The 26,735-nt window shown below is 38.9% G+C and overlaps 1 protein-coding gene across 4 annotated transcripts in view; it reads right to left on the bottom strand.

Annotated features, from left to right (window-relative positions):
• LOC139758161 (platelet-activating factor acetylhydrolase-like) overlaps positions 1 to 26,735 on the bottom strand; it is a 95,249-nt gene that overhangs the window by 14,563 nt on the left and 53,951 nt on the right. For all 4 annotated transcript variants that reach the window (XM_071679337.1, XM_071679327.1, XM_071679347.1 and 1 more), the window contains 3 exons: positions 22,752 to 22,863; positions 19,310 to 19,512; positions 15,597 to 15,770 (listed from right to left, as the gene is read on the bottom strand). In XM_071679337.1, the coding sequence (XP_071535438.1) occupies positions 15,597 to 15,770; positions 19,310 to 19,512; positions 22,752 to 22,863 (489 nt within the window). The remainder of the gene's footprint in view (positions 1 to 15,596; positions 15,771 to 19,309; positions 19,513 to 22,751; positions 22,864 to 26,735) is intronic.

Genomic DNA, 26,735 nt, shown 5'->3' with positions numbered 1-26,735 from the left:
TGTTTGTGTGCGTTGATGAGCAGAAAGTTTTGGGCACATGACTACTTTGTGCTTGGTGTCTTCTTTATGGTAGATGCATCGCTGGGCATGAAGGGTCTTGGAATATGTTAAACAGTGTTTGTAATGTTATAGGGATGAATGATGTCCAGAGTATACACTGGGAAGCATTACTCATGCTTGTGTATGGAGGATGGCTTCTGATGGGGGTGTCTGGTACGCTGGAGTTTAAGACAGAAATGGGAGGACCTATGCTTAATGCTTGTCATGTTATTTCAGTAGATATGTGTTTTTTCAGTTTTTTGCCAGTGTTACAAATGTTGGGGGTGGTAGGGATCTGTAAGTACAGGTTAATGAAGCGTGTAGCAAGGATACGCTATACATTTCTATTTGGGAGTTGGTAGTAGTTATGGAGTGGTTTGGGTGGGAGGGTCTTGTACTGCTTCATACTACTGAACAATGAGCATAGTGAAGTGGGATTGTATTGGGTAGATCTTTGTTTTATTATGTGTTGTTTGTGATTGCTAAGCAGCCAGTGATTGTTCTGAGTGCTCTATTTCATATGGTTTGCAGCTCTGTTGTATAAGCTTTTGAGAGGACAGAAGACCAGGCAGGTGTGAGGTGTAGTTTAATATGGAGCAGATTAACTGTTTGTATATGATGTTGTGGGATTCTTTTACTTGGAAAGTGAAAATACAGAAGGAAAGGATATCCAGTCTACTGCTCCTACATACTGCACTGAGATTTTATACTAAATCTATTTTACAAGAAAATCAGCAAAATTTCTATTATGCTTCCTAAGGCTAACAGAGTTTAATGATTAAAAAGAGCGAATAATCAAAAAGTTTATCAACCCTAATGGATTTCTAGCCATACTTGTATACCTTAGGGTGTTGGAACTCTAGCCATACTTGTGCATGTTGTCTCTTCTCACCCTCAATGGAAAAGGAAGGCATACTTTATCACTAAGCAGAGTTGTATTAAGTTACAAGTAATGATAATGAGTAACAAGAAAAAATCAGAGAGTGTTAGTTACCCATATATCATGTTAGGGGTAATATGGATGATGGTAAGAGTACTCTGGGCATATTTGGATGACTGCCTTTCCCATCATCATTTAAATGAAGCATTTTATCAGTATGTAGAGCTGCCATAAGTCATATGTATAGCCCAGATGTTTAAGCACTTAAAATCTTTTAAAAAGGCTAGCAAACGGGCTGCACATAAAGCTATGAAACCAAAAAATGCACTGATAATTTTCCTTCAAAAGTAATTATGCAAATATTATGGATAATATTACAACACCACAAGTAAAATTAATAATACTTGACCAATCAATTTGTTGCAAAAATAGCTGATTCTTAATAAGTTTCTTAACTGGGGAAAAAAAAAGAATGAAAAATGCATGTACAAATTTCAACACAACTAAACAATTTTGTTGCCAACTTGTTAAATTCTCCCATCTTAATGCTTTCCTCTGTTAGAAATTGGAGGAAGCAATTGGCAATTTTTTGCAGGTTACACAAAACAAAATAATTCTCAAAACAGAAACTACATTTCCTTTAAAAGTATGTTTACTGATTTCAAATCATAAATGAATTCTTTATCAAATTCTCACAATTTGCACTTTGTCCCTTCCTAAAATAAGTAGGAAAGAATATGCAGTTTTTCACACAGTGAAAATACAGCACTTCTGAGAATGAAAAGTTTAATCCCATTCAAATTAAGCATTAACAATACAAAGGTACATTTACTGATTGTACAAAATAATTTTGTTACCAAATTCATGCAACTTACATTTTGTTCCCATCAGAAAATAAACAAATGAACAAGCAAGCATTGATAATGACAACTGAAGTAATTTTCAAAACAGATACTTCATTTTCTTAAGAGGATATAAAATACTATTGTTTTTAATAGTAGACAATATAATTTGTATTAACTTATTCTTTGTCCCTTTCCAAAGAGAGAGGAAAAAAAAAAAAAAAAAAAACGAGTTCAGTTAGTTACTGCAAGTAATGACAAATAGTTTTTTAAGTTTTCAAAATTGAAACTGTGGTTCTTGTCAAAGCGTAGATGCTTCACATGAAAAAAGGATCTTTCCACTTCCACATAGGTGACTGGAACATAACTGGAGCATACTATAATGGCAGGCTTTATATCAATGTAAACTGCGATTCCTTCACGAAACTTTGCAATGTTTCTTAACTTGCCAAAATCTTGGTTTGCAGAGAGGACCTTCTCACACTTTTTGCATACAATCCAACCTTTACTGTCTTCCTTCACAACATTAATAACCACATCCAATGAATCTGATAAAGTCTCACCTGTTTTTTCGCGTGAAGTAACAGCATTTGGTCACTTCAAAAACTGAGTGGCAATGAATGCCAGATTGTTGTGGAATGTTTTACTATAATGAGTTTTATCACAATCTATATTAAAAACATAATATCCATCAAATTTCTTCATGATTTCTGCCACTTTGTCAATATGTCTTGCATAACAGAATGCTGTTGTAAGCCATGTCCCCCATATTGTCAGAATGGATCAAAGAGGCAGCAAGAGCTCTGAAGCAACTTCTTTAAACAGATGAATGGGTAAAGAAGTTTTGAAAAAGAAATTTTTATCTAACATCAAAACAAACTTCATAATTCCTCTGCAAATCTATGGAGTGCATGTTCTAAGCAAGTCAAGCAAAAAATTGCATAGGAATAAAATTTGTAGGACTCTTGCAGCTTTCCTTCATGGAGGGAGCAGCATCTGTTATCGACAAAAGCATGGTTCAGTGCCTGATTCAATCTGGCCAGAGTACATATGTAAAGAGCTGGGTGGTGGTTGAGCTGTTGACTTTTTCAAGAGCTTTTTACTAAATACACTTTCAAGGGATCAATCTCCTCCATAGTTCCAATAATTACATTGGCACATACTTTTCCACAGCATATATTGTATAGTCAATGGATATCCATATCATTTTGTTAATGACTTTGTCTCTTCTTTTAGGGATAATGTCACCATAAGTGTCCACGTGATTCTTCCTTAATGAAGCCTCACTTGGTACATATTCCTTTTTCCAAAGATGACTTCAGGGACTTGTATCACAGTTTCCACAGAGGCATGTTGGCATCAACAAATGCCTTGCCAAGTTGCAATGAAAGGTGAGATTGCTGACCTTAAACTGAAGTATAAGAAGTAAGGCCTGTACTCTGTCGAACAGTTTTGCAAGCAGCAGCAGCAGCTTTGAGCTAAAAATTCTCTAGATGTTGAAAAATGAAGTTCTCATAGTTCACTGATTTTTGCATATGCTGCCCCATCTGTAGATATCACAGTGCTATCAAACTCTTTAACTAACCTGTTAAGTTTTGAAGAAGCATCCTGGAGAGAGAACTGGCCCTAATTGGAGGAAAAGTAAGTCTCCATTTAGCTTTTTGTATGAGAATGGTTCACGGTCATGTTGCATAGTGAGGAATGGCTGCTTAGTGACAATTTTAGGTGAACATCAGTCAATAGGGAGCCTGGTTTACCCTCACCTCATCATTTTCTCTTAATCATTTTCTTCCATGGTTGGAAGAGGTTTTACTTCGGACAAGTACTCAATGATGTAAAACAGTAAGTCTCTGTTTTCATGGAAGATACTTCAAATCTTCCATTAGAAGCTGTGATGTCATCAAAGGAGAAGTGCATACTTTTCTTTAACTCTCCAGATTAATTTTTCTTGATAAGACAGACTTTCTAGCTTGCTTGCACTTTAGAACTTTGTAAGCCAACATGTCTTTACTGTCTTAGGAAAGTTTGATCCTAGTTATAATTTTTGATAGCTTTTAGAAATATATTTCAGGCCTTTTTGGACTGTCTGCTGAGTCCACTTTTGTACAACAACAAAAAAAAGGCTTGACTGTTCTGTCTTTGGTTTTTGAAATACTCTCTGCTGTGTCAGCAAAAAGGGAAGTCAACATGAGATGCTTGGCCAGGCAATTGTTGGACCTGAATACCTTCCTTCGTATGCTTCATCAAAGTTTGCAGTATCATCTAAGATCTTTAGGTAACGAAGTTCATCAATATATTTGAATGAATAACATATCGTTCACAAGTGAATGCAGTGTGTCTCCCTCTGCACTGTCAATCACTATATTATTCAGTATAGAAGGGGACACCACCAAATTCATCTTCACTTTGACTTAGTTAAAACTAAACTTACTTCAGAGGTCTTTCATCTGACCCAGTAGGCCATCTTCACTCCTCCTTCATGTTCACTACATCCTTATCATCATCAATCCCTCATCTTCATGACATTCACCTGGATTCAAGTTGGAGACTTCCTTCACTGCCCCCTCATCTTCACTTTACCTTTATCTTCACTGCACCTCATACACTTTATGTCCTCATCTATGGGTGCACCAAAACTTGGTTACACCTAGTTACTTCTGGCTGGAACCCCATTTCTTTTCAAAGTTTTGATTCTGGCTAGAACTCTGATGAAATAAAAGACCAAAAGTGGAATTTTTCAAAGATTAAAAAACCACAAACAATCTTAAAATGAGGGTTTTTAGTTCTGATTTTACAGCTGGTGATGTCAAAATTTGTGTAAATTTAATCAGACCTGACCTAACCTGGATGTGTATGGTATGAATTGGTACTTGTTCCATCTTTTTGATATGTGATATTCACTTGTTCTTGCTGTGCTGTTCTTCCCACAATTTTCAGGTTGTATTGAGAATGAGCAGGAAATACAAAACACAACATGCCAAGCTCCTAATGTAAAGAAAAGGAGAAAAATACTGTTAAAGTCTGTCAACATGGAAAATGCCATAACTTTTGAACCGTTACCAGTCTCTTTTTTTTAGCATAATGTGACAAAACACTCTTAGATTACTGTGTACAATGAAAACTAAATACAGATAATGCACTATGTTATAATTCAGTGATAATCATGGATGTGTGTTTGAAGTCAGCATAATAAGCCAAAAAGTTACATAAATTATACAATTTTTACCTATAAAATTTTTATTTACCATGAATTATACTTACTAACAAGTACTAAATTCAAGAGTTGTGGCCCTTTTAACCCCAGAAAGACAGAACCAAGATAATTTAGGAAAGTCCACAGGATGGAGGTTTATCATTTTGGTCATCAGTCATTACGAAATATCAAGAAAACTTTTAAAGATATGGTGAATTTTCCTTATATGTTGCTTTTTTTTTTTTTTTTTTTGCTTTGTCGCTGTCTCCCGCGTTTGCGAGGTAGCGCAAGGAAACAGACGAAAGAAATGGCCCAACCCACCCCCATAAACATGTATATACATACGTCCACATACACAAATATACATACCTACACAGCTTTCCATGGTTTACCCCAGACGCTTCACATGCCTTGATTCAATCCACTGACAGCACGTCAACCCTGGTATACCACATCGCTCCAATTCACTCTATTCCTTGCCCTCCTTTCACCCTCCTGCATGTTCAGGCCCCGATCACACAAAATCTTTTTCACTCCATCTTTACACCTCCAATTTGGTCTCCCTCTTCTCCTCGTTCCCTCCACCTCCGACACATATATCCTCTTGGTCAATCTTTCCTCACTCATTCTCTCCATGTGACCAAACCATTTCAAAACACCCTCCTCTGCTCTCTCAACCACGCTCTTTTTATTTCCACACATCTCTCTTACCCTTACGTTACTTACTCGATCAAACCACCTCACACCACACATTGTCCTCAAACATCTCATTTCCAGCACATCCATCCTCCTGCGCACAACTCTATCCATAGTCCACGCCTTGCAACCATACAACATTGTTGGAACCACTATTCCTTCAAACATACCCATTTTTGCTTTCCGAGATAATGTTCTCGACTTCCACACATTCTTCAAGGCTCCCAGAATTTTCGCCCCCTCCCCCACCCTATGATCCACTTCCGCTTCCATGTTTCCATCCGCTGCCAGATCCACTCCTAGATATCTAAAACACTTCACTTCCTCCAGTTTTTCTCCATTCAAACTCACCTCCCAATTGACTTGACCCTCAACCCTACTGTACCTAATAACCTTGCTCTTATTCACATTTACTCTTAACTTTCTTCTTTCACACACTTTACCAAACTCAGTCACCAGCTTCTGCAGTTTCTCACATGAATCAGCCACCAGCGCTGTATCATCAGCGAACAACAACTGACTCACTTCCCAAGCTCTCTCATCCCCAACAGACTTCATCCTTGCCCCTCTTTCCAAAACTCTTGCATTCACCTCCCTAACAACCCCATCCATAAACAAATTAAACAACCATGGAGACATCACACACCCCTGCCGCAAACCTACATTCACTGAGAACCAATCACTTTCCTCTCTTCCTACACGTACACATGCCTTACATCCTCGATAAAAACTTTTCACTGCTTCTAACAACTTGCCTCCCACACCATATATTCTTAATACCTTCCACAGAGCATCTCTATCAACTCTATCATATGCCTTCTCCAGATCCATAAATGCTACATACAAATCCATCTGCTTTTCTAAGTATTTCTCACATACATTCTTCAAAGCAAACACCTGATCCACACATCCTCTACCACTTCTGAAACCACACTGCTCTTCCCCAATCTGATGCTCTGTACATGCCTTCACCCTCTCAATCAATACCCTCCCATACAATTTGCCAGGAATACTCAACAAACTTATACCTCTGTAATTTGAGCACTCACTCTTATCCCCTTTGCCTTTGTACAATGGCACTATGCACGCATTCCGCCAATCCTCAGGCACCTCACCATGAGTCATACATACATTAAATAACCTTACCAACCAGTCAACAATACAGTCACCCCCTTTTTTAATAAATTCCACTGCAATACCATCCAAACCTGCTGCCTTGCCGGCTTTCATCTTCCGCAAAGCTTTTACTACCTCTTCTCTGTTTACCAAATCATTTTCCCTAACCCTCGCACTTTGCACACCACCTCGACCAAAACACCCTATATCTGCCACTCTATCATCAAACACATTCAACAAACCTATATGTTGCTGTAAAGACATTTAGATTTTTTGTGTTTTGATGATATGGAAGGAGTGATAAGGGAGAGAGCAGTACAGGGTATAAGAGTCACGAGTCCTTTAATTGAATAATGAAGGGTAGATCCTTTTAATAGAATAATGAACGGTAGAGGTGTAAGTCTGGCAGTGAAAAAAGAATTAAGGTACAGTATAGTCCTTCCGGCCTTGATTTATGCTTCTGAAACATGGACGTAGGATGAGTCACTTCCATGATGGGAGTTCCTGGAGGGAACAGGCATCAGAGATATAGATGAATAGATGGGCAGTAGTTGATCGGCAGTCATCAACCAGGGAGGTATACTACTGGTATTACATGCCTGGGTATCGGAAGGTTTAGTGACAGCTGCATATTTAGCCAGCACTTCAGTGGTTGTCACGTTGCTCTGCTTTGGCCCAGCTGTCTTTTCTTTCTGCCTAACCTCAGACATGGACTGTTGGCATTCTGTCCACAAACATACAATCCCTCCTCATTACACATACCACTTGATAACACTTAACAGACTCAGCTCATCCTTTGTAACTCTAGATTTTCTGCGGTGAGCACTGGGCACTATGACCCATGCCCTTTGGCAATATGGTAATAGAAATAGATAGAAGTAGTTGACAGGAACAGTAGAAAGGAACATTCAGTAGAAGTAATAGGAAGGAATATTAGCTTGTAGCGTTATGTAGTGGTAGTAAGTTGGAACATTCAGCAGAACATTAGGTAGACACATGAGGTAGTAGTAGTTGTTAGGAGCATTAGTTAGGAGCCTCTGAATACACTGCACTAAAGTTGTCCTCTGCCAGTGACCTGTTAAAGGTGAGGCAGTAGAGGGTAAGAAGCAGCACTGGAGTTCTCCAATTACGGAGATTCTTTTGTCATGGCCACCCCCTTAAGGGAGTTCCCAGAGGGAACGGACATCAGAGATATAGATAGATAGATAGTTTGCCAGGGCCTCACTTTTCCCCTGTTGTGTTATATGGTTAACCAATACTTTCAAGTTTCTCCTGATGCTAATTTCAGTTATATATGACAGCCCAGATATTCAGATCCAACAATTGCCTGGCCAAGCATCACATGTTAATTTCCCTTTTTGCTGACACAGCAGAGAATATTTCAAAAACCAAAGACAGAACAGTCAAGCCTTTTTTTTCTGTTATACAAAAGTGGACTCAGCAGACAGTCCAATAAGGCCAGAAATATATCTCTAAAAGCCACCAAAAATTATAACTAGGATCAAACTTTCCTAAGACAGTAAAGACATGTTGGCTTACAAAGTCCTAAAGTGCAAGCAGGCTAGAAAGTCTGTCTTATCAAGAAAAATTAATCTGGAGAGTTAAAGAAAAGTATGCACTTCTCTGATGACATCACAGCTTCTAATGGAAGATTTGAAGTATCTTCCATGAAAAAGGAGACTAACTGTTTTACATCATTGAGTACTTGTCCGAAGTAAAAACTCTTCCAACCAAGGAAGAAAACGATTAAGGGAAAATGATGAGGTGAGGGTAAACCAGGCTCCCTATTGACTGATGTTCACCTAAAATTGTCACTAAGCAGCCATTCCTCACTATGCAACATGACCTGTGAACCATTCTCATACAAAAAGCTAAATGGAGACTTACTTTTCCTCCAATTAGGGCCAGTTCTCTCTCCAGGATCTGCTAGACCTGAATCTTCATGGCAGTGAATGTAGCAGCCACCATCAGGATCACCTAAAGAGTGAAAATGGCTGTAATACATATCATCATTCAAACCATAAGCTACTTGATCCATATCCAAGATCTCTTGATCTAGCTCATGCTGATGAAAACTTCTTTGGTCCTAAGACTGAATACAGCAATGCTGTGTAAACTTTTCTCAATAAGCTCTAAAGCACTCCTTAAGCAGCTCTTGATTTACAGATGGAGTTTTCTTGTTGCTATATGCAAAAAGATCTTCACTCACCAGAAAGTTAGAGGAAACAATCTCTAACTAAGCAAGAACAAGAGACTTACACCATATTTCCAGATTATAAAGGTTTATTTAGATTTAGTGAAGATGAAGACCTTGACATTGAGGTCATAACTTCAGCAGAAGAACCAAATCCCCTGAAACAAAGTTCCTGCAATAATTTAAGAAAAGAAAAAACTTTTTCTTTCCTCCTTTTATGTCTACTATGTGCAAGCTTCACAACATCTGCCCTTTTCTTCAAGAGTGCTAAGTGCCAAGAGTGATTTCTTCATACAAACTACTTGCACACTTGAGGGCTTTCAACTACTGGCAAACTGAATATCTCACAAGGGCAAACACATGTTTAGTAGAAGTACAACTGCTGCAAGAAGTACAAACAAATTGAGAATTGTCCTTGAAAGTCACTATACAGCCAGTCATACAAAAAGTTTTGAGTCTCATTGAGGAATGAACCTGACTTGTAAGAATTTAATACAAAATGCAAGTAATCCATGAGACTAAAACATATGGAATACTGTACTGCAAATACAGATAAAAACTGCTCCAAGTGACAAATGATGGTTGATGGAGATTTATCTTTCAGTAACTGAAGTAGAACTTATGCAGGTACACCATCGAATTTCTGGCAATTGATGGTTTGGCACCTCTTGAGTCTAGAGAAAATCATGTGAGGGAACTTGAAATTATCATGGCACCAGACTAGTTTACTGGGCGGCCACAGATGGTGTTGTGTGTATGGCACGCTCATCTACATTCTTTACATTGCACTTATTGGTGGTGATACCACAATTCTGTGAGATTCTTAGCTTATTTTTCATAAATCTAACCCTAGCTATGGCTTTTAAGACATATGAGAGTGTCAGTCGTGGTGTCAAACATAAACACCAGTCCATATTGATCCAAGATAAAGTAGAGCTTTTGAAAAAAATGGACTGTGGTGCACAAGCTGTGTGACATTTACAGTATTGGTTCATCAACTGTTTATGATATAAAGAAGCAAAGGGAGAAAATATTGAAATTCTATGGAGACAGCGATTCCAAGAAGCAAATGAAGATTAGAAAAACCATGAAAGATGGTAAGAGTACTGAGCACAATCGAGTTATGATGAAATGGTTTTGACAGCGTTGGAGAGATGGAGTGGACTTGTCAGGTAGCATGATAATGGACCAGGCTAAGTTGTTCTATAAAGGACTTAAATTACAACATGAGCATGACCATAGTGAAGGATGGCCTCAAAGATTCAAGAAGCATCATAGAATTTCCATGAATAAAGTGTGCGGAGAAATGCAGTCTACAAACCACGAAGGAGATGCCAAGTACGTGGATGAATTTGCAAAACTCGTAGCTGACAAGCACCTCAGTCCTGAGTAGGTGTATAATGCAGACAAAACTGCATTATTCTGGTGAGGCACACCTAAGAAAACACTAACAACAGAAGACGAAGATCCCACAGGATTCAAACAATCTAAGGACAGATTTACCATCTTAGGGTGCTCAAACATTCAATATTTGTTTAATTTAAATTTCCAGCAGTTCATGGTATACTTCAGACACAAAGGAGATGTGTAATTACGGGGTTAGAGGAGTGTTGATGAATTATTACATGACCAAGGTTGTTCCGGCAAAATGGTCAACCCGGCAAGGATTATTACATGACCAAGGTTGGTCTGGCAAAATGGTTAACCCAGCAAGGCTTTGGAACCAAGAAAATCGGTGGTGTATCTGTACTACAGAAGCAAAAACTATTTCAACATTCTTTTGGCCTCAAACCTAGAGCATAAACTAAGAGCCATGTTGGGTTTAAGCAGGCCTTTGAAGCTTAAGGACTTTCAATGACAAATAAGAACCTGAAAGAAGGTTCCAAGCTTTTCAACCTTCCCAGTAACATCAATTAGGGTTTTAAATATGACAGACCAACAAAGCTCTGTTAAATTCCATTTTGAAACAATCATTCAAGGCTAAAACATCTGTTTGCCAACTGAATTCTACTTTTTATAATCCCTCCTCTGTTGCACAAATTTCTTGGGATCAGAGATCCAAAAGAAACAACACAAAGTCAATAATATGAACTAGAGTTTTTGTACAATAATTACCTATTTGTAATGTATGGGAAAGGAGCTCTTCACACATGGGGCCCTCATCTCTTGAATTGTCTTTACTATCAAAAAAATGCTTAAACTGTATTCTGTATGCATTTCAGTTTCATTGAAGTTTATTCTCCCTATCTAACAATTCTGATATCAAAGATATGCATCTTTAATAATTTCTGAAGTTTCATGCTATGACCTTTCCTTCTCATCATTTGCATTTTTCAAAGAATTATTCATTGTTGATGCCATCATTCTGACTAAGGCTTTAGTCAGGTCTCCTCTTACCCTTCTCTCATCCATGATAGGCAAATTCATAGTTTTTCTCCACATACAACCAAATCTGCCATGAGGTTCCTAATGATCACTTCCATGAGGGATCACAAAGGCTCTCCTTATCAAGAGTATCATTGATACACTAAAAGGGGCATGGGAATCAAGCTACAGAGCCTGCCTTTGCCTCACTTAATGATGATACAGGGTTATGAGACAACAGAGCCTACCTTGGCCTCCCTTAATGATGACACAGGGTTATGAGATAATCTTGACTTGATCAAAAGTCATGCAGTAAATAGAAACAACCAGGGTTCTGCATTCTGAAGACAATTAAAGTCTACATGAGGCTCTAGAAATGAAAATTCCGATGAGGTATTGCAAGGACTCCCTTTGGATAGACATCTTCCAACTCAGTTCCCCTACAGCATCATTGGCACAATAGCCTGAACATGAAACTTCAGGCCTCAGAGTCTGTCTTAACCTCCACCTTCCAATGAAACTGGGTTATGAGATTATCAGTAAACCAGCATCAACTAGACCTTTGTGTACTGAAGGCAATCAGAGCCTTGCTGTGGTTTTGAAAAGGAACAATCCTTCAAGATATCATTGATTCTTTCTGGGTAAGCATCCCCTGAACTGGTTCCCCTAGTGTATCAATAGTACAACAGTCAGGGCAATGGATCTCAGGCCTTGAGGTATGTCTTTCCCTCCCTTACTGATGACACAAGGTAATGTGATGATTTTGACTTAATCAAAAACCAACCAGTAATTATGTAAGATCTTTGTATTGAAGACAATCACATTCCCATTCAAGATCAATGAAAGAATAATTTCATGAGGTTTTACAAAAACTCCCTTTGGGTGGGCAACATCCAATTTTGTTCACCTATTACATCATTGATACACTAGTCAATGCATAGGATTTTAAGCCTTGAGGTTTGTCTTTGCCTCCCCTATGGATGATGGATTACTATCTATCATCAACATCTGTAACTGCCAATCAGTCATACAGGTAACAGAAAAATTAAAAATGTATTTTGTGAAGGGGCCAACTGGTGGACATCCCTCCCTATGAGATGTAAACCTCTCAATTAGCTGAGCTAAAGTCTCAGCCTATAATGACATGGTTTGGGATTGTCCCTTGCATTGTGCATGGACATCAAATCCCAGGTCCATACCTACAATTCCATTAGAAATACAAAGAAAAAATGTAATAATCAGAAATACCCTAAACATTACATACCATGTGAAAAAAAGTTACAAACAAGGCATACCAAAATGAAAAAGGCAAAACACAAAAAACAAAAAGCAGTGGTTAAACTAATTCTTTAGAACCATTTTAAGGCAACTGATGCCAATGGCATCTTTAGATACATTCTTAACACTTTTATGCTCTGATGTCTCAATATGCATCCTCCAAATACTTTTACAGGTGAACTTTTGAATGCAATATGCACCCAAGGTTTAAACATTCACTGGAAATCCAACTTTTGAATGAATATGTTTCACGGCTTGTAATGCATGTCAACCTTTCCTGCACTTTAAAGATGAAAAATATTAATACAAGTGATAATTATACACACAAAAACAAAAAGCATGGTCGTTAACCTATCAGAACCATTTGATGGCAAGTGTTACAAATTGTGTCTTTTTGGGCTTTAGATTTTCAACACTTTCATGTTCTGAAGCCCTAATATATGTCCTTAAAAAACCTTAGATTAGTGAACAATGGATACAGTGCACATTTAAAGTTTCAAGTATTCACTGGAGATCTTATTTTTGGTCTATAGATGTGATTCATAATTTTAAATGCATGCCAAACTTTCCTGCACATAATCTGGCTGACAAATACAAGTAAAACAACCAAATAAACCCAAAATACCATTACAAGGTATACTTGTGGAAGTACCATGTAAAAAAATCTTAATGTCATGATGTTGGTGTAAGGGTTGTAATTTGGTATATAATATCATCATACAGCAATTAATGATGAACAAGAAGATATATTCATTCATTTATTTATCATACTTAACCGCCATCTCCCATGTTAGTGAGGTAGTGCAAGCAAACAGATTAGGAATGGTCAAACCCACCCACATACACGTGTATATACATAAATGCCCACAGACGCACATTTACATACCTATACATTTCAACGTATACATACACATACATACACAGACATATGCATATATATATACACAAGTACATATCCATACTTGCTGCCTTCATCCATTTCCGTTGCCACTCTGCCACACACGAAATAGCATCCCCCCAGCAAGGCAGCGCCAGGAACAAACAAAAAGGCCACATTCGTTCATACTCAGTCTCTAGCTGTCATGTGTAATGCACCGAAACCACAGTTCCCTTTCCACATCCAGGCCCCACAGACCTTTCCATGGTTTACCCCGGATGCTTCAAATGCCCTGGTTCAATCCACTTCGACCCCAGCATACTACATAGTTCCGATTCAATCTATTCCTTGTTCGCCTTTCACCCTCCTAAATGTTCAGGTCCCAATTGCTCAAAATCGTTTTCACTCTGTCCTTCCACCTCTTCTTCTTCCCTCCACTCTGACACATATATCCTCTTTGTCAATCTTTCCTCACTCATTCTCTCCATGTGTCCAAACTATTTCAACACACCCTCTTCTGCTCTCTCAACCACACTCTTTTTATTACCACACATCTCTCTTACCCTTTCATTACTTACTTGATCAAACCACCTCACACCACATACTGTCCTCAAACATTTCATTTCCAACACATCCACCCTCCTCTGCGCAACCCTATCTATAGCTCTTGCCTCACAACCATATAACATTGCTGGAATAACTATTCCTTCAAACATACCCATTTTTGCTTTAAAGATAATGTTCTCGCCTTTCATACATTCTTCAATGTTCCCAGAACCTTCGCTTCCTCCCCCACCTGTGACTCACTTCTGCTTCCATGATTCCATCCCAGATATCTAAAACACTTCACTTCCTCCAGTTATTCTCCATTCAAACTTACCTCCCAGTTATCTTGTCCCTCAACTCTACTCTTATTCACATTTACTCTTAACTTTCTTCTTTCACACACTTCACCAAAACTCAGTCACCAACTTCTGCAGTTTCTCATTCGAATCAGCTACCAGCACTGTATCATCAGTGAACAACTGACACTTCCCAAGCTCTCTCTTCCACAACAGACTGCATACTAGCCCCTCTCTCCAAAACTCTTGCACTCACCTCCCTAACCACCCCATCCATAAACAAACAACCATGGAGACAACATGCACCCCTGCCACAAACCAACATTCACTGGGAACCAATCACTTTCCTTTCTTCCTACTTGTAAACATGCTTTACATCCTTGGCAAAATCTTTTCACTGCTTCTAGCAACTTACCTCCCACACCATATAATCTTAAAACCTTCCACAAAAAAATATGTATTACTAAAAGGAAAGTCATATTTTTTTTTTTTTTTTTTTCCCAAAAGAAGGAACAGAGAAGGGGGCCAGGTGAGGATATTCCCTCAAAGGCCCAGTCCTCTGTTCTTAGCGCTACCTCGCTAATGCGGGAAATGGCGAATAGTATGAAAAAAAAAAAAAAAAATCTCTAATTAATCACTGTAATGGTTAGGGTGTTATAAGAGATACTAATTGGTATATATAGCATTTCAGGGAAATCATAAAAAAAATTTATGTTATAAAGATGGAATAAAGACCAAACACAGTACTGCAAACTGATAATTATCACATATATGTATACTGGTAGCTGGCTGTACACACCTCGTCCACCTTAAGGGTAATGGCAGGCTCACCCCTAAGTACATAGGTGTTAAAATACAACAAAGTACTTTCAGTCTGTGTCATGGAATACCATGATGTAAATACAATTGTACCTACTGGAGATCTCTGAAAACTAAAAAATGAGAGTGAAAGCACTGCAATGCCAATATCAGACACTAGTCAGCATTTATATCACTTGCCAAGCAAGTGATATAAATGAGAGTGGATGGTTGCTTGGTGCTACATACCTCCAGTCCATCACGTAAGAGGCCTGGCCAGGATGCTGTATGGTTGCTGAAACCTGTGAATAGGTATTTGATATCCTTGTACGTCTTATGATATCAAGGGAGGATATTCTTCACGAAAACACCTTATCTTAGGGAGTACAATGATATGTTAACTCTGTCTCTTAGCAAGTGTTCTCCCAGTTGCATATAGGGCACTGTCCAAAAGTGAGAAATAAACAGAGTACATACTTGATGGTAACAAAGACAGTTGATTCTGTGGTGAGTTTACTCATGGCCCGAAGATTTGCATCAGACTGAAATGCCTCTGTTGATATGCATATTAATGGCTGGGTGACAGCTGGGCAAACAGAATCCATCTCATCCTTTATGGGAAACATCCAAGGGTCAAGTGCCATGCCTAATCTGAAGAAGTACTAATATAAGAAAGAATATATGATCCATGATATAAAGTGACATCATGTGATAAAAATCAGGAATCAAATGAACATATCAGTAAGCTAACATTATTCATGACTTAAAAGATGACACTGAAGATATTTAACCATACTTATAAATGACGTTATAATTGTTCCTGATGATAACTAATCAAATTTAAGCATTCTGCTGCTTCCTATACAGATTAATAATACAATTTAAAATCTATACATTAGGCTTTCTTTATGTTTGAACAAATAAGTGAATGAAGATCTGAACCCAATATAACATTCTAAGCTTGTGGTATTTACTCAGCATTTATACATTTCTGTAATCTAAGAACTCTGGTGTTAGGAGTTTTCCATATCTTTTAACCTCAAACCTTACCCTCCCTACTTACTGCTTTCACCCTTGTATTAATTAGTTAATAATACAAGAAATGCTTTATCTAACTGACAAGCCTTATTTCTTTCAGACTGCACTGCTGGAAATATTGCAAGTGGAATTCAAAGACTAAAAGTCTCTATCATATTCAATTTCATATACATACTCCAGGCAAAAATATACCAACAGTATCATCTCACCAATTCAATAATTGCAACCACATATTTCCATTTTATTATGAAACAAAAAAATATCTCCATACCTAGAAAAGCAAATGGATTTGTATGTAGCATTTATGGATCTGGAGAAGGCATATGATAGAGTTGATAGAGATGCTCTGTGGAAGGTATTAAGAATATATGGTGTGGGAGGCAAGTTGTTAGAAGCAGTGAAAAGTTTTTATCGAGGATGTAAGGCATGTGTACGTGTAGGAAGAGAGGAAAGTGATTGGTTCTCAGTGAATGTAGGTTTGCGGCAGGGGTGTGTGATGTCTCCATGGTTGTTTAATTTGTTTATGGATGGGGTTGTAAAGGAGGTAAATGCAAGAGTCCTGGAAAGAGGGGCAAGTATGAAGTCTGTTGGGGATGAGAGAGCTTGGGAAGTGAGTCAATTGTTGTTCGCTGATGATACAGCGCTGGTGGCTGATTCATGTGAGAAACTGCAGAAGCTGGTGACTGAGTTTGGTAAAGTGTGTGGAAGAAGAAAGTTGAGAGTAAATGTGAATAAGAGCAAGGTTATTAGGTACAGTAGGGGTGAGGGTCAAGTCAATTGGGAGGTGAGTTTGAATGGAGAAAAACTGGAGGAAGTGAAGTGTTTTAGATATCTGGGAGTGGATCTGTCAGCGGATGGAACCATGGAAGCGGAAGTGGATCATAGGGTGGGGGAGGGGGCGAAAATTTTGGGAGCCTTGAAAAATGTGTGGAAGTCGAGAACATTATCTCGGAAAGCAAAAATGGGTATGTTTGAGGGAATAGTGGTTCCAACAATGCTGTATGGTTGCGAGGCGTGGGCTATGGATAGAGATGTGCGCAGGAGGATGGATGTGCTGGAAATGAGATGTTTGAGGACAATGTGTGGTGTGAGGTGGTTTGATCGAGTAAGTAACGTAAGGGTAAGAGAGATGTGTGGAAATAAAAAGAGCGTGGTTGAGAGAGCAGAAGAGGGTGTTTTGAAATGGTTTGGGCACATGGAGAGAATGAGTGAGGAGAGATTGACCAAGAGGATATATGTGTCGGAGGTGGAGGGAACGAGGAGAAGAGGGAGACCAAATTGGAGGTGGAAAGATGGAGTGAAAAAGATTTTGTGTGATCGGGGCCTGAACATGCAGGAGGGTGAAAGGAGGGCAAGGAATAGAGTGAATTGGAGTCATGTGGTATACAGGGGTTGACGTGCTGTCAGTGGATTGAAGCAAGGCATGTGAAGCGTCTGGGGTAAACCATGGAAAGCTGTGTAGGTATGTATATTTGTGTGTGTGGACGTGTGTATGTACATGTGTATGGGGGGGGGGGCCATTTCTTTCGTCTGTTTCCTTGCGCTACCTCGCAAACGCGGGAGACAGCGACAAAGTATAAAAAAAAAAAAAAAAAAAAAAAAAAAAAAAAAAACCTAAAAAAGGTTATCTCTAGAAAAAAGAGAGAATGAACTCTTTCCATGTGTATCTTGCATGTTGCAGAAGGCAACAGACCTCCAAGGTGCAGTGATTAGCATTACTGACCATCAGGTATGCACAGATAACCTGGAAACAAACCTACATAGGTTCAAATCCTGGTCATGGCAGGTGATTCACAATACACCCTCCTGTCACTTTTTCTTGTACATCCCCCCAAGCATCTGCACTCCTTCCCTATAAGTCCTGCCCATATACCTCTGTTTCTGACTACCAACTTTCCCTCATCATCCCACCATTCACTCCCCTTTCTAACCTGCCCACCTTCCATCTTACACATGCTACATACATCTTTTGCATAAGCCAGTACTGCTTCCCAAAATACCTCCAATTCCTCACCCACTCCCCTAGCTTCGTTTACTCTCACCTTTTGCCATTTTACAGCCAATCTCTTCTGGAATTTCTTCTAACCCCCACAGATACATAGAACAGGACAAACTGACAAAATGAAATGTGATCGACACAACCTCTGCACTTATGAAACCCACCTTGTTCCTCTTCAGAAGGAACTTATCCTTTTCAAGAAATTGATCACTATCCTACCATACATCTGGCCAACCACTCCCAGACGACTTATTCCTCTGTAATTCTTACACACACATTTACTTTTACTTTTCCTATGCTTTCGCACACTTTCCAGATACACTCCAGAGCAAGTTTACCTCCATTCCTTATCATCTTGTTCACCACTCAATCTATACCCCTAGCTTTTCCATTTTTTTTGATCTTCACTACTCTTCTGTCTTTCTCCCTTTGTAATACTCTTCCTTTGTAATACTTTTCCATTTTCTATTTCTTTCTCTACTCTAAACCTAATTCTAGTGCACCAACAGGCACTTCACTTTTACCATTTCCAAATAGCCGCTGAAAGCACTCTTTTTAACTTTAAAATTTCTTCCATTATCAATCTACTTTCTATGGTATTCTGCCATTCTTTTCTTTTTTAAATCATGTTCAGCATCACCTACTGATTGCAAACTGGGATAGCTTGGCAAGAACCTTCTCAAATGCAAAAGATCAGCTAAAATAACTTTCAAATGAGGAAACACCATAGGCAATTGCATATCAACAGTTGGTACAACACTTAATCAGAAAATCACAAAACTAATATCTGTCAATCTGGGCATACACAACATTGTAGCCATGAATAAACATTGATTTCAAAGAATATTATTGTTACCTACATTTTGTCAAGAAAAAGAACACAAAAACAACATGAGGTGAGAATCACCTTTTGACTACATCCTTAATGGTATGCAATGCGACACATCTGACGTATTACAAGAGCTGGATAATGGCTCATTCTGAAATGTGAATTCAAAATACCTCTTTTTTGCCAGTCATATCTGTGACCCAAAGATGAACAACATTAAACAGTATATTATCAATTTTGGAAAATAATGGTCTTAAAATATATTACAGATAAAAACCCTCAAAAGTCAGCTGAACTCTAAAACTATGATCATCTATTCCTTACCTGAATCTTTTATCTTTTGCTAGGGTAGATAGGGCAGTTACACCACCAAATGAATGACCTGTCATAATTGGCTGTGCAAGATCAAGACGTCCACATAACTGCTTTAGGTCAAAGTCTGAGAGCAGATCATTTTTCACAGTACCATTATTGATCTTCTCTAGAACGTCCAAGGCACGAATACTTTCTTCAACACGGATTTTTATCTACAACACAAATTATACTGATTATCTTATTCATTTTCAAAAAAAGTCTGGGAAAGCAGGATAGGAAAGATAGAAAACCATGCAATACAAGAAGGAATAAGTGATCATGTGAGAAAGTTTTTCAGAAATATCCACCACAATGTGAGATGACAAAGAGACAGATGATATATATGATAAGAGGTTATACCAAGAAAAAATACTGTTATCTTTAGAGTGGAGTACCCACAGACCACTATGGATATACTGGGGTGAGTGACTGTCTTAAGGTATATGACAGAAAATAAACAAAACAATGATAATCTGGTGTGATTTTGAGCATTCTAAAAATTCAATGCTGTTACTTCTTACAATAAATAACAGCAATGAGATGATCTTCAAGGTTCTAGCATAAGGTAATTCCTGGGGTAGACAAACAAAATGTAATGAGTATAATAATTCTTAAGCACAAGATCAGAAAAGTGACCAGCAAAAGGTAGACGGGATGAGATAGATACAACAAATTTGGAAAGGCTGTCTCACTCAGTTTGCCAAACACAAATTGGCAGCATAACACACTCTAAAAGTCCAAGAATGAACCAGATGACTACTAACCAAATGGAGCAATACTCAAGGACCAATTTTCTGAGCTGCTAAGATACTTTTGAAGTAATTTACTGAGCTCCTACAGAGGATAATTTTGCATTAATTTGCCAGGCTACTGAAGAGGCTATTCAATTACACAAAAGGGGAAAAGTCACATTCAAATACTACAAACAACAAAACCCACAGCAAGCAACTCTGGTGAACAATAAAGAAAATCTAAACATCACATCTCATATCACCCAAGCTGCCACACACATGACCTTCCTTTCCACATATTTGTCAGTGCTCCAAGGACCTTCACCCATGTCACCTACCCTATGATTTACTTCAGCTCCCATGGTTCCATTCAATGCCATGTTCCCTTCTAGTATGTAAAACATTTCCCTTCCTCAAGATTTTCTCCATTCAAATCTGAACTCCAACTCACCTGTCTCTCTCCACTTATAAACCTAATAGCCATGCTTTTATTCACAATTAGTCTCAACTTTCTCCTTCTGAACACTCTCCCAAACTCAGAAACCAACTTTTGCAGCAAGCTCAACCCCAAGAAGCCTGTGAATGGATTACTGTCAGCAATGCTAACTACTCTTTCTTATATTCCTTAATTGGTGATATATCACAAGTAGTTTCTCAATCAGTAAACAATAACTGGATTAACCCCAAAGACCTCCCCACAGATAAAATGAAAAACTGCTCCACTCTCCAGACCCTTGCATTCATGTCCCTCACCACTCCATCCATAAACACAATAAACAGACATGGTGAAATTACACATCCCTGTCGCACATCCATCTTCCTATGGAACCACTCACCCTCTTCTCTTCTTACTTGCACACACACCTTACTCTCATAAAATTCTTCACTGCTTCTAGCAGCTTTCCTCCTACACCATATATTTGTAACACCTTCCACAGAGCATCTTCATCAGCCTTATCATACACTTTCCCCAGATTCAGAATTGCCACATGCAAGTCGTTCTGTTTTTCTAAGTGCTTCTTACACACATTCTTCAAAGCAAACATCTACTCCACACATCTTCTAACACTCCCTAAGCCACACTGTTCTTCCCCAGTCTGAAGATCAGTGCATACTATCATCTCTCACCACTCACCCATTGTGTCTGTTAGGGTTATTTCAGCATGTGTAGTGTGTGTCTTATATCAGTGTTATTTTTGTTTAGGGTGGGGGAAATCTATGAGTACTGGTTACTAAAGTGTGAGGCAGGGGTCTTCTTGGGGGTTAATGGTTTGTTATGGATTGGTATGGGTGTAAGGGATCCAGTGCTGCTGCAAGATGCCAAGCATTTTGAGGTAGAATTTTACCGGGAGGATCTTTGTTTACTTGTGTAGGTGCTGATTGTTCATGGTTGTCTGGCAACCAATGATTGTTCTGAATGCACCATTTTGTGTGGTTTGAAGCTTTGTTATGCTTGTCAATCAGAAGAGCAGGCAGGTGATGTACAGATGGAAATGGGGTTTGAACTATTTGTAGAGGATATTAGGGGATTCTTTTTCTTGTCCAAATTTGGTGCCAGTTAGTTGCAAAATGCTTTTGTGCTGATGTTATTGATGTGAGGAGTAAATTTCATGAGTGTCTTATGTGATGCACAGAATAGTCTGTGTTTTGTTCAATGAAAGCAACTATCCATTCATGGTGGTTACAGGGTGTGAGCTGGATTTGTGGCTGTCTGGAGTTAAAAGAATAGTTGAAGACTTATGTGAAGGCACAGACATCCTATTCTAGGCAAGCCATCATTGCAACTGTATACTGCACTGTTACATGTTTGTTGATGTTTACTTTGACTAATACTTGTTTGATGTTTCCAGCCAGTGCCAGGAGCAGACAAAATATGGCCTTGTTTTCAAACATCCACTCTCTGGCTGTCATGTATTATGTACCTAAACAAAAGCCTCCAATGCACAACCTCAAATGCTTCATGTGCCCTGGTTCAGACCACTGACAGAAGACCCTCTTGACCCCCTGATGCTTTGTACTATATGACCCCTAATCACACACACTCCTTTGCAAATAGGCCTTTTTTGTGTCTGGATATCTGCTACTAATAAACAGAAGGTTACAGTTTTTAAAATAGTTTCCACCGCCATTTTCGGAGAGTAAAATATCAAGAGACAGATTCCACATGACTTACTGGATGTAAAACCATCATGCTATCCACTCTATCACCAGCTCCTATAAACTCGTGCCTGTACCTCGACATTAGTTTAACTTGCCTCCCTTTCCATTGGGAAACTGGGGAAAAGGCTCAACATCAAGGGAATCTAGCATCATCACATGGTGTTTCATCTCATGGTCCCTGAAGTTCATGCCTCCTCACAGACAAATGATTCTACCTTCCATGGTTCATATATGTAGGTAATGTGCAAGCCCAGAGTTGCAATAGTCACCCAACTTTCTACATGCACAAAACATCCCATGACAAAAACAGACAGCCTAGAAACTTGCTTTATCTTAGTGCTTGTGAAATTTAGATATCTAACTTTTTCAGGAAACATTTTAAAAAGTGTCAACCTACGCAGTACCACTGTATTTTGCATATGTGAATTTTCATGTGCCAGAGTACATATAAAAAGTGAAAAGATACTCGTATATTCTCTATTCGAAAAGAATACAAATACAATGTTATAAAATAAAAATACCTGTTCATTTCTGAGGTTATACTCCTTGACATCAACTGGGGTAGGTTTAAAGAGAATATACTCCTTCTCTCCTTCCTCACTTAGAGTGAAGGTGGCACATGCTGACCTGTCCCTGAAATTCAAATGTCAATAGTATAATTGTGAAAATCGGTCAGTATCAGTCATTCATAGGGGGAAAGATGACAACTTGAAAAATACTTTCTTCCTGACAATCTTTCACAGGTGGTTATCTTTCTTTGGCCAAATTAACAATAAATTGTACTTGGTGGTCTCATATTTAAAGATATTTAAAATGACATGCTGAAACACTCTTCCCCTAGAGATATATGAAAAAATTGAACATAAAGTAAAATTTTTTCGCACCTGTTTGCCATTAGCCACGTTTGTGAGGTAGTGCCAGGAACAAAGAAATGCTTCATCCCCATACATCCATTCTCTAACTGCCATTTGTAATGTAAGGAAACCATGGTCCCCTATCCACAACCATACCCAAAAAACCTTTCTGTGATTTTCCCTAACTGCTTCATATACCCTGGTTCAGTCCAATGACAGCACATCGGCCTCTGTATAACACATTTCACCCTCCTGCATGTTCAGTCCCTAATTACTCAAAATCTTTATCATTCCATCCTTCTATATCCAATTTGGTCTTCCCCTTCACCTTTTCCTCTCCACTCATAACAAATTACCTCTTCATTGGCCCCTCCTCATTTGTTCTCTCCATATGTCCAAAAAATTTCAGCATACCCTCTTCAGCTCTCTCAACCACACTCTTGTTATTACCACACCTCTCTCTTACCCTTTTATTATATACTCAATCAAACCATCTCACAATAAATATCATCCTCATATGTTTCATTTTCAACACATCTACCCTTCTCCGCATATTCTCATCTATAGCCCATGCCTCACATCCATAAACAATGTTGGGACTACAAAACCTTCATACATACCCATTTTTGCCCTGCCTATTTTTGCCCTCCTCAATGCTTGCAGAGCCTTTCTTCCCTTAACAACCCTATGATTTGCTTCCACTTCCATTCACTGCCATGTCCACAACCAAGGATCCAAAACACTTAACTTCCTCCAAATTTTCTCTATTCAAACTCACACCCCAAATAACCTGTTTGTCTGTCCTGTTAAACCTAATAACCTTGATTTTGATCAAATCTATTTCCAACTTCCTCCTTTCACACACTCTCCAAGATACCAACTTCTGCAGCTTCTCATTGGAATCTGCCATCAGTTCCACTAGCAAACAACTGACTCACTTCACAGGCCCCCACTACCCCCCTACATACTGCATACCTACCCCTCTCCATGATCCTGGTACTTACTTCCTGACCACCCAATCCATAAACAAATCAATTGGCCATTATGATATCACACACCCCTGCCAGAAACCCACCTTCACCTGAAACCACTCACTTTTCTTCCTACCCACTTCCACACATGCCTTGGACTCTATACAAAAACTTCTCACTGCTTCTAGTAGCTTTCCTGCCACACCATATTACTCATAAGACCTTCCACAAGACATATCTATCAACCCTTTCATATGCTTTCTTCAGACCCATAAATGCCACATGCAAATCCTTCTGTTTCTCGAAGTATTTCTCACACATATTCTTTAAAGCAAATATCTGACCCACACATCCTATACCACTCCTGAAATCACAATGTTCCTCCCCAGTCTGATACTTTGTACATGCCTTTACCCTCTCAATCATCATTCTCTCAAACAACTTAACAGGTATACTCCACAAACTTATACATATGTGGTTCAAACAATCACCTTTGTCCCCCTTGCATAAAAAAAAGCTTATACATGCATTCTGCCACTTCTCAGGTATCTCACCATGATCCATCTATACACTGAAAATCCTAACTAATCATCAATATCTTCACATGGTTTTAAAAATGCAACTGCAATACCAACTACTCCAGCTGTCTTGACACATTTCATCTTACTTGAGACTTTCACCACCTCTCCTCTTTTCATTAAACTCCTTTCTATGACTCTTTCTCTTTGCGTACCTTCCTGACCAAAACACCCTCCATATGACACACTGTCATTCAACAATCCTTCAAAATATTCACTCAATCTTCTCCTAACCTCATTACTACCTTGTTACCTCTGCCCCATTTGCCCCCTTCATTGATGCTTCCATTTGTTCTCATTCTTCTCACACTATTAACTTCTTTCTAAAAATCACCTTATTCTCCCTGAAGTTTATAGGTACTCATGCACCCAACTCTCATTTACACTCTTTTCCAGCCCTTGCACCTTCCTTTTGACTCTCTTTCTCTAGTATACCTCCCATTTGCTGGTATTCCAATCCTGTAAATATCACCTAAACCTCACCCTTTTTCTCTTTCACTATCAACTTTACCAACCCAATGGTCACAACCCTTTCTCACTCGCTCACCTCCCACCTTTTGCATGCCACATACTTCCCTCGAAGATGCCACCAGTGCTTCTCTAAATGCCTATCATTCCACAACCACTCCCCTTGCTTTGTTTACTCTCAACCTTTGCCACTCTACAACAATCTCTCCTGGTATTTCTTCACACACGTCTCTTTTTCAAGCTACTTACTTTCACCACCCTCTTCTTATTCATATAATTTCCTCTTTATCAAAAACCTTAAAAATCTCTGCACAAATCTCTTTTCTAAGCTTCTTACTCATAAATTTCCTCTTTTCTGAAAACCTCTACAAATGTTCAGACATCCCCCAGCTGTCCCACTCAACACATTCATATCCAAGAGATTCTCTTTTGTATGCCTATTAATTAGCATGTAATCCATCAGTGCCCTCTTACCATCGTTCCTACCCATCTACCACACATACTTTTGTATTTTCTACTGTTAGCTAAGATGGCGCAGGCAACAGAATGTCCTAATTGAGGCCATCTCACTAATGCAAGGCAGGTTTGGATGGTATTGCAGTGAAATTCATTTAAAATGGGGTTGACTGTGGTGATGATTGGTTGGTAAGGATATTCAATGTATGTATGGACCATGGTGAAGTGCCTGAGAATTGGCAGAATGCATGCATAATGGCATAATGCCACTGTATAAAGGCAAGGGGGATAAAGGTGAGTGTTCAAACTACAGAGGAATAAGTTTGTTGAGTATTCCTGGGAAATTATATGAGAGGGTGAAGGCATGTACACAGCATCAGATGGGGGAGGAGCTGTGTGGTTTCAGAAGTGGTAGAGGATGTATGGATCAAGTGTTTGCTTTGAAGAATAAGTGTGAGAAATACTTAGAAAAACAGATGGATTTGTTTGTAGCATTAATGGATCTGGAGAAGGCATACAATAGGGTTGATAAAGATCCTTTGTGGAAGGTCTTACAAGTACATGGTGTGGGAAGTAAGTTGCTATAAGCAGTGAAAAGTTTTTACCAAGGATGTAAGACGTGTGCAAGAAGGAAGACAGGAGAGTGATTGGTTCCCAGTGAATGTCAGTCTGCGGCAGGGGCGTGTAATGTCCCCATGGTTGTTTGATTTGTTTATGGATTGGGTGGTTAAGGAGGTAGATGCAAGAGTTTTGGAGAGAGAGGCGAGTATGCAGTCTGCTGGGGATGAGAGGGCCTGGGAAGTGAGTAGTTGTTGTTTGCCAATGATACAGCTCTGGTGGGTGATTCAAATGAGAAACTGCAGAAGTTGGTGACTGAGTTTGGAAGAGTGTGTGAAAGGAGAAAGTTAAGAGTAAATGTGAATAAGAGCAAGGTTATTAGGTTCAGAAGGGTTGAGGGACAAGTTTATCGAGAAGTAAGTTTGAATGGAGAAAAAATGGAGGAAGTGAAGTGTTTTAGATATCTGGGAGTAGGCTTAACAGCAGATGGAAACATGAAAGCAGAAGTAAGCCACAGGGTGGGGGGGGGGGAGGTTCTGGGAGCGATGAAGAGTGTGTAGATAGAGAGAATGTTACCTTGGAGGGCAAAAATGGGTGTACTTGAAGGAATAGGGGATAAA

This window comes from Panulirus ornatus, chromosome 2 (assembly GCF_036320965.1).
Source record: "Panulirus ornatus isolate Po-2019 chromosome 2, ASM3632096v1, whole genome shotgun sequence".
Classification (NCBI taxonomy): domain Eukaryota; kingdom Metazoa; phylum Arthropoda; class Malacostraca; order Decapoda; family Palinuridae; genus Panulirus; species Panulirus ornatus.
The sequence above is the reverse complement of the archived record's forward strand: the minus strand, read 5'-3'. Positions and strand labels throughout refer to the sequence as shown.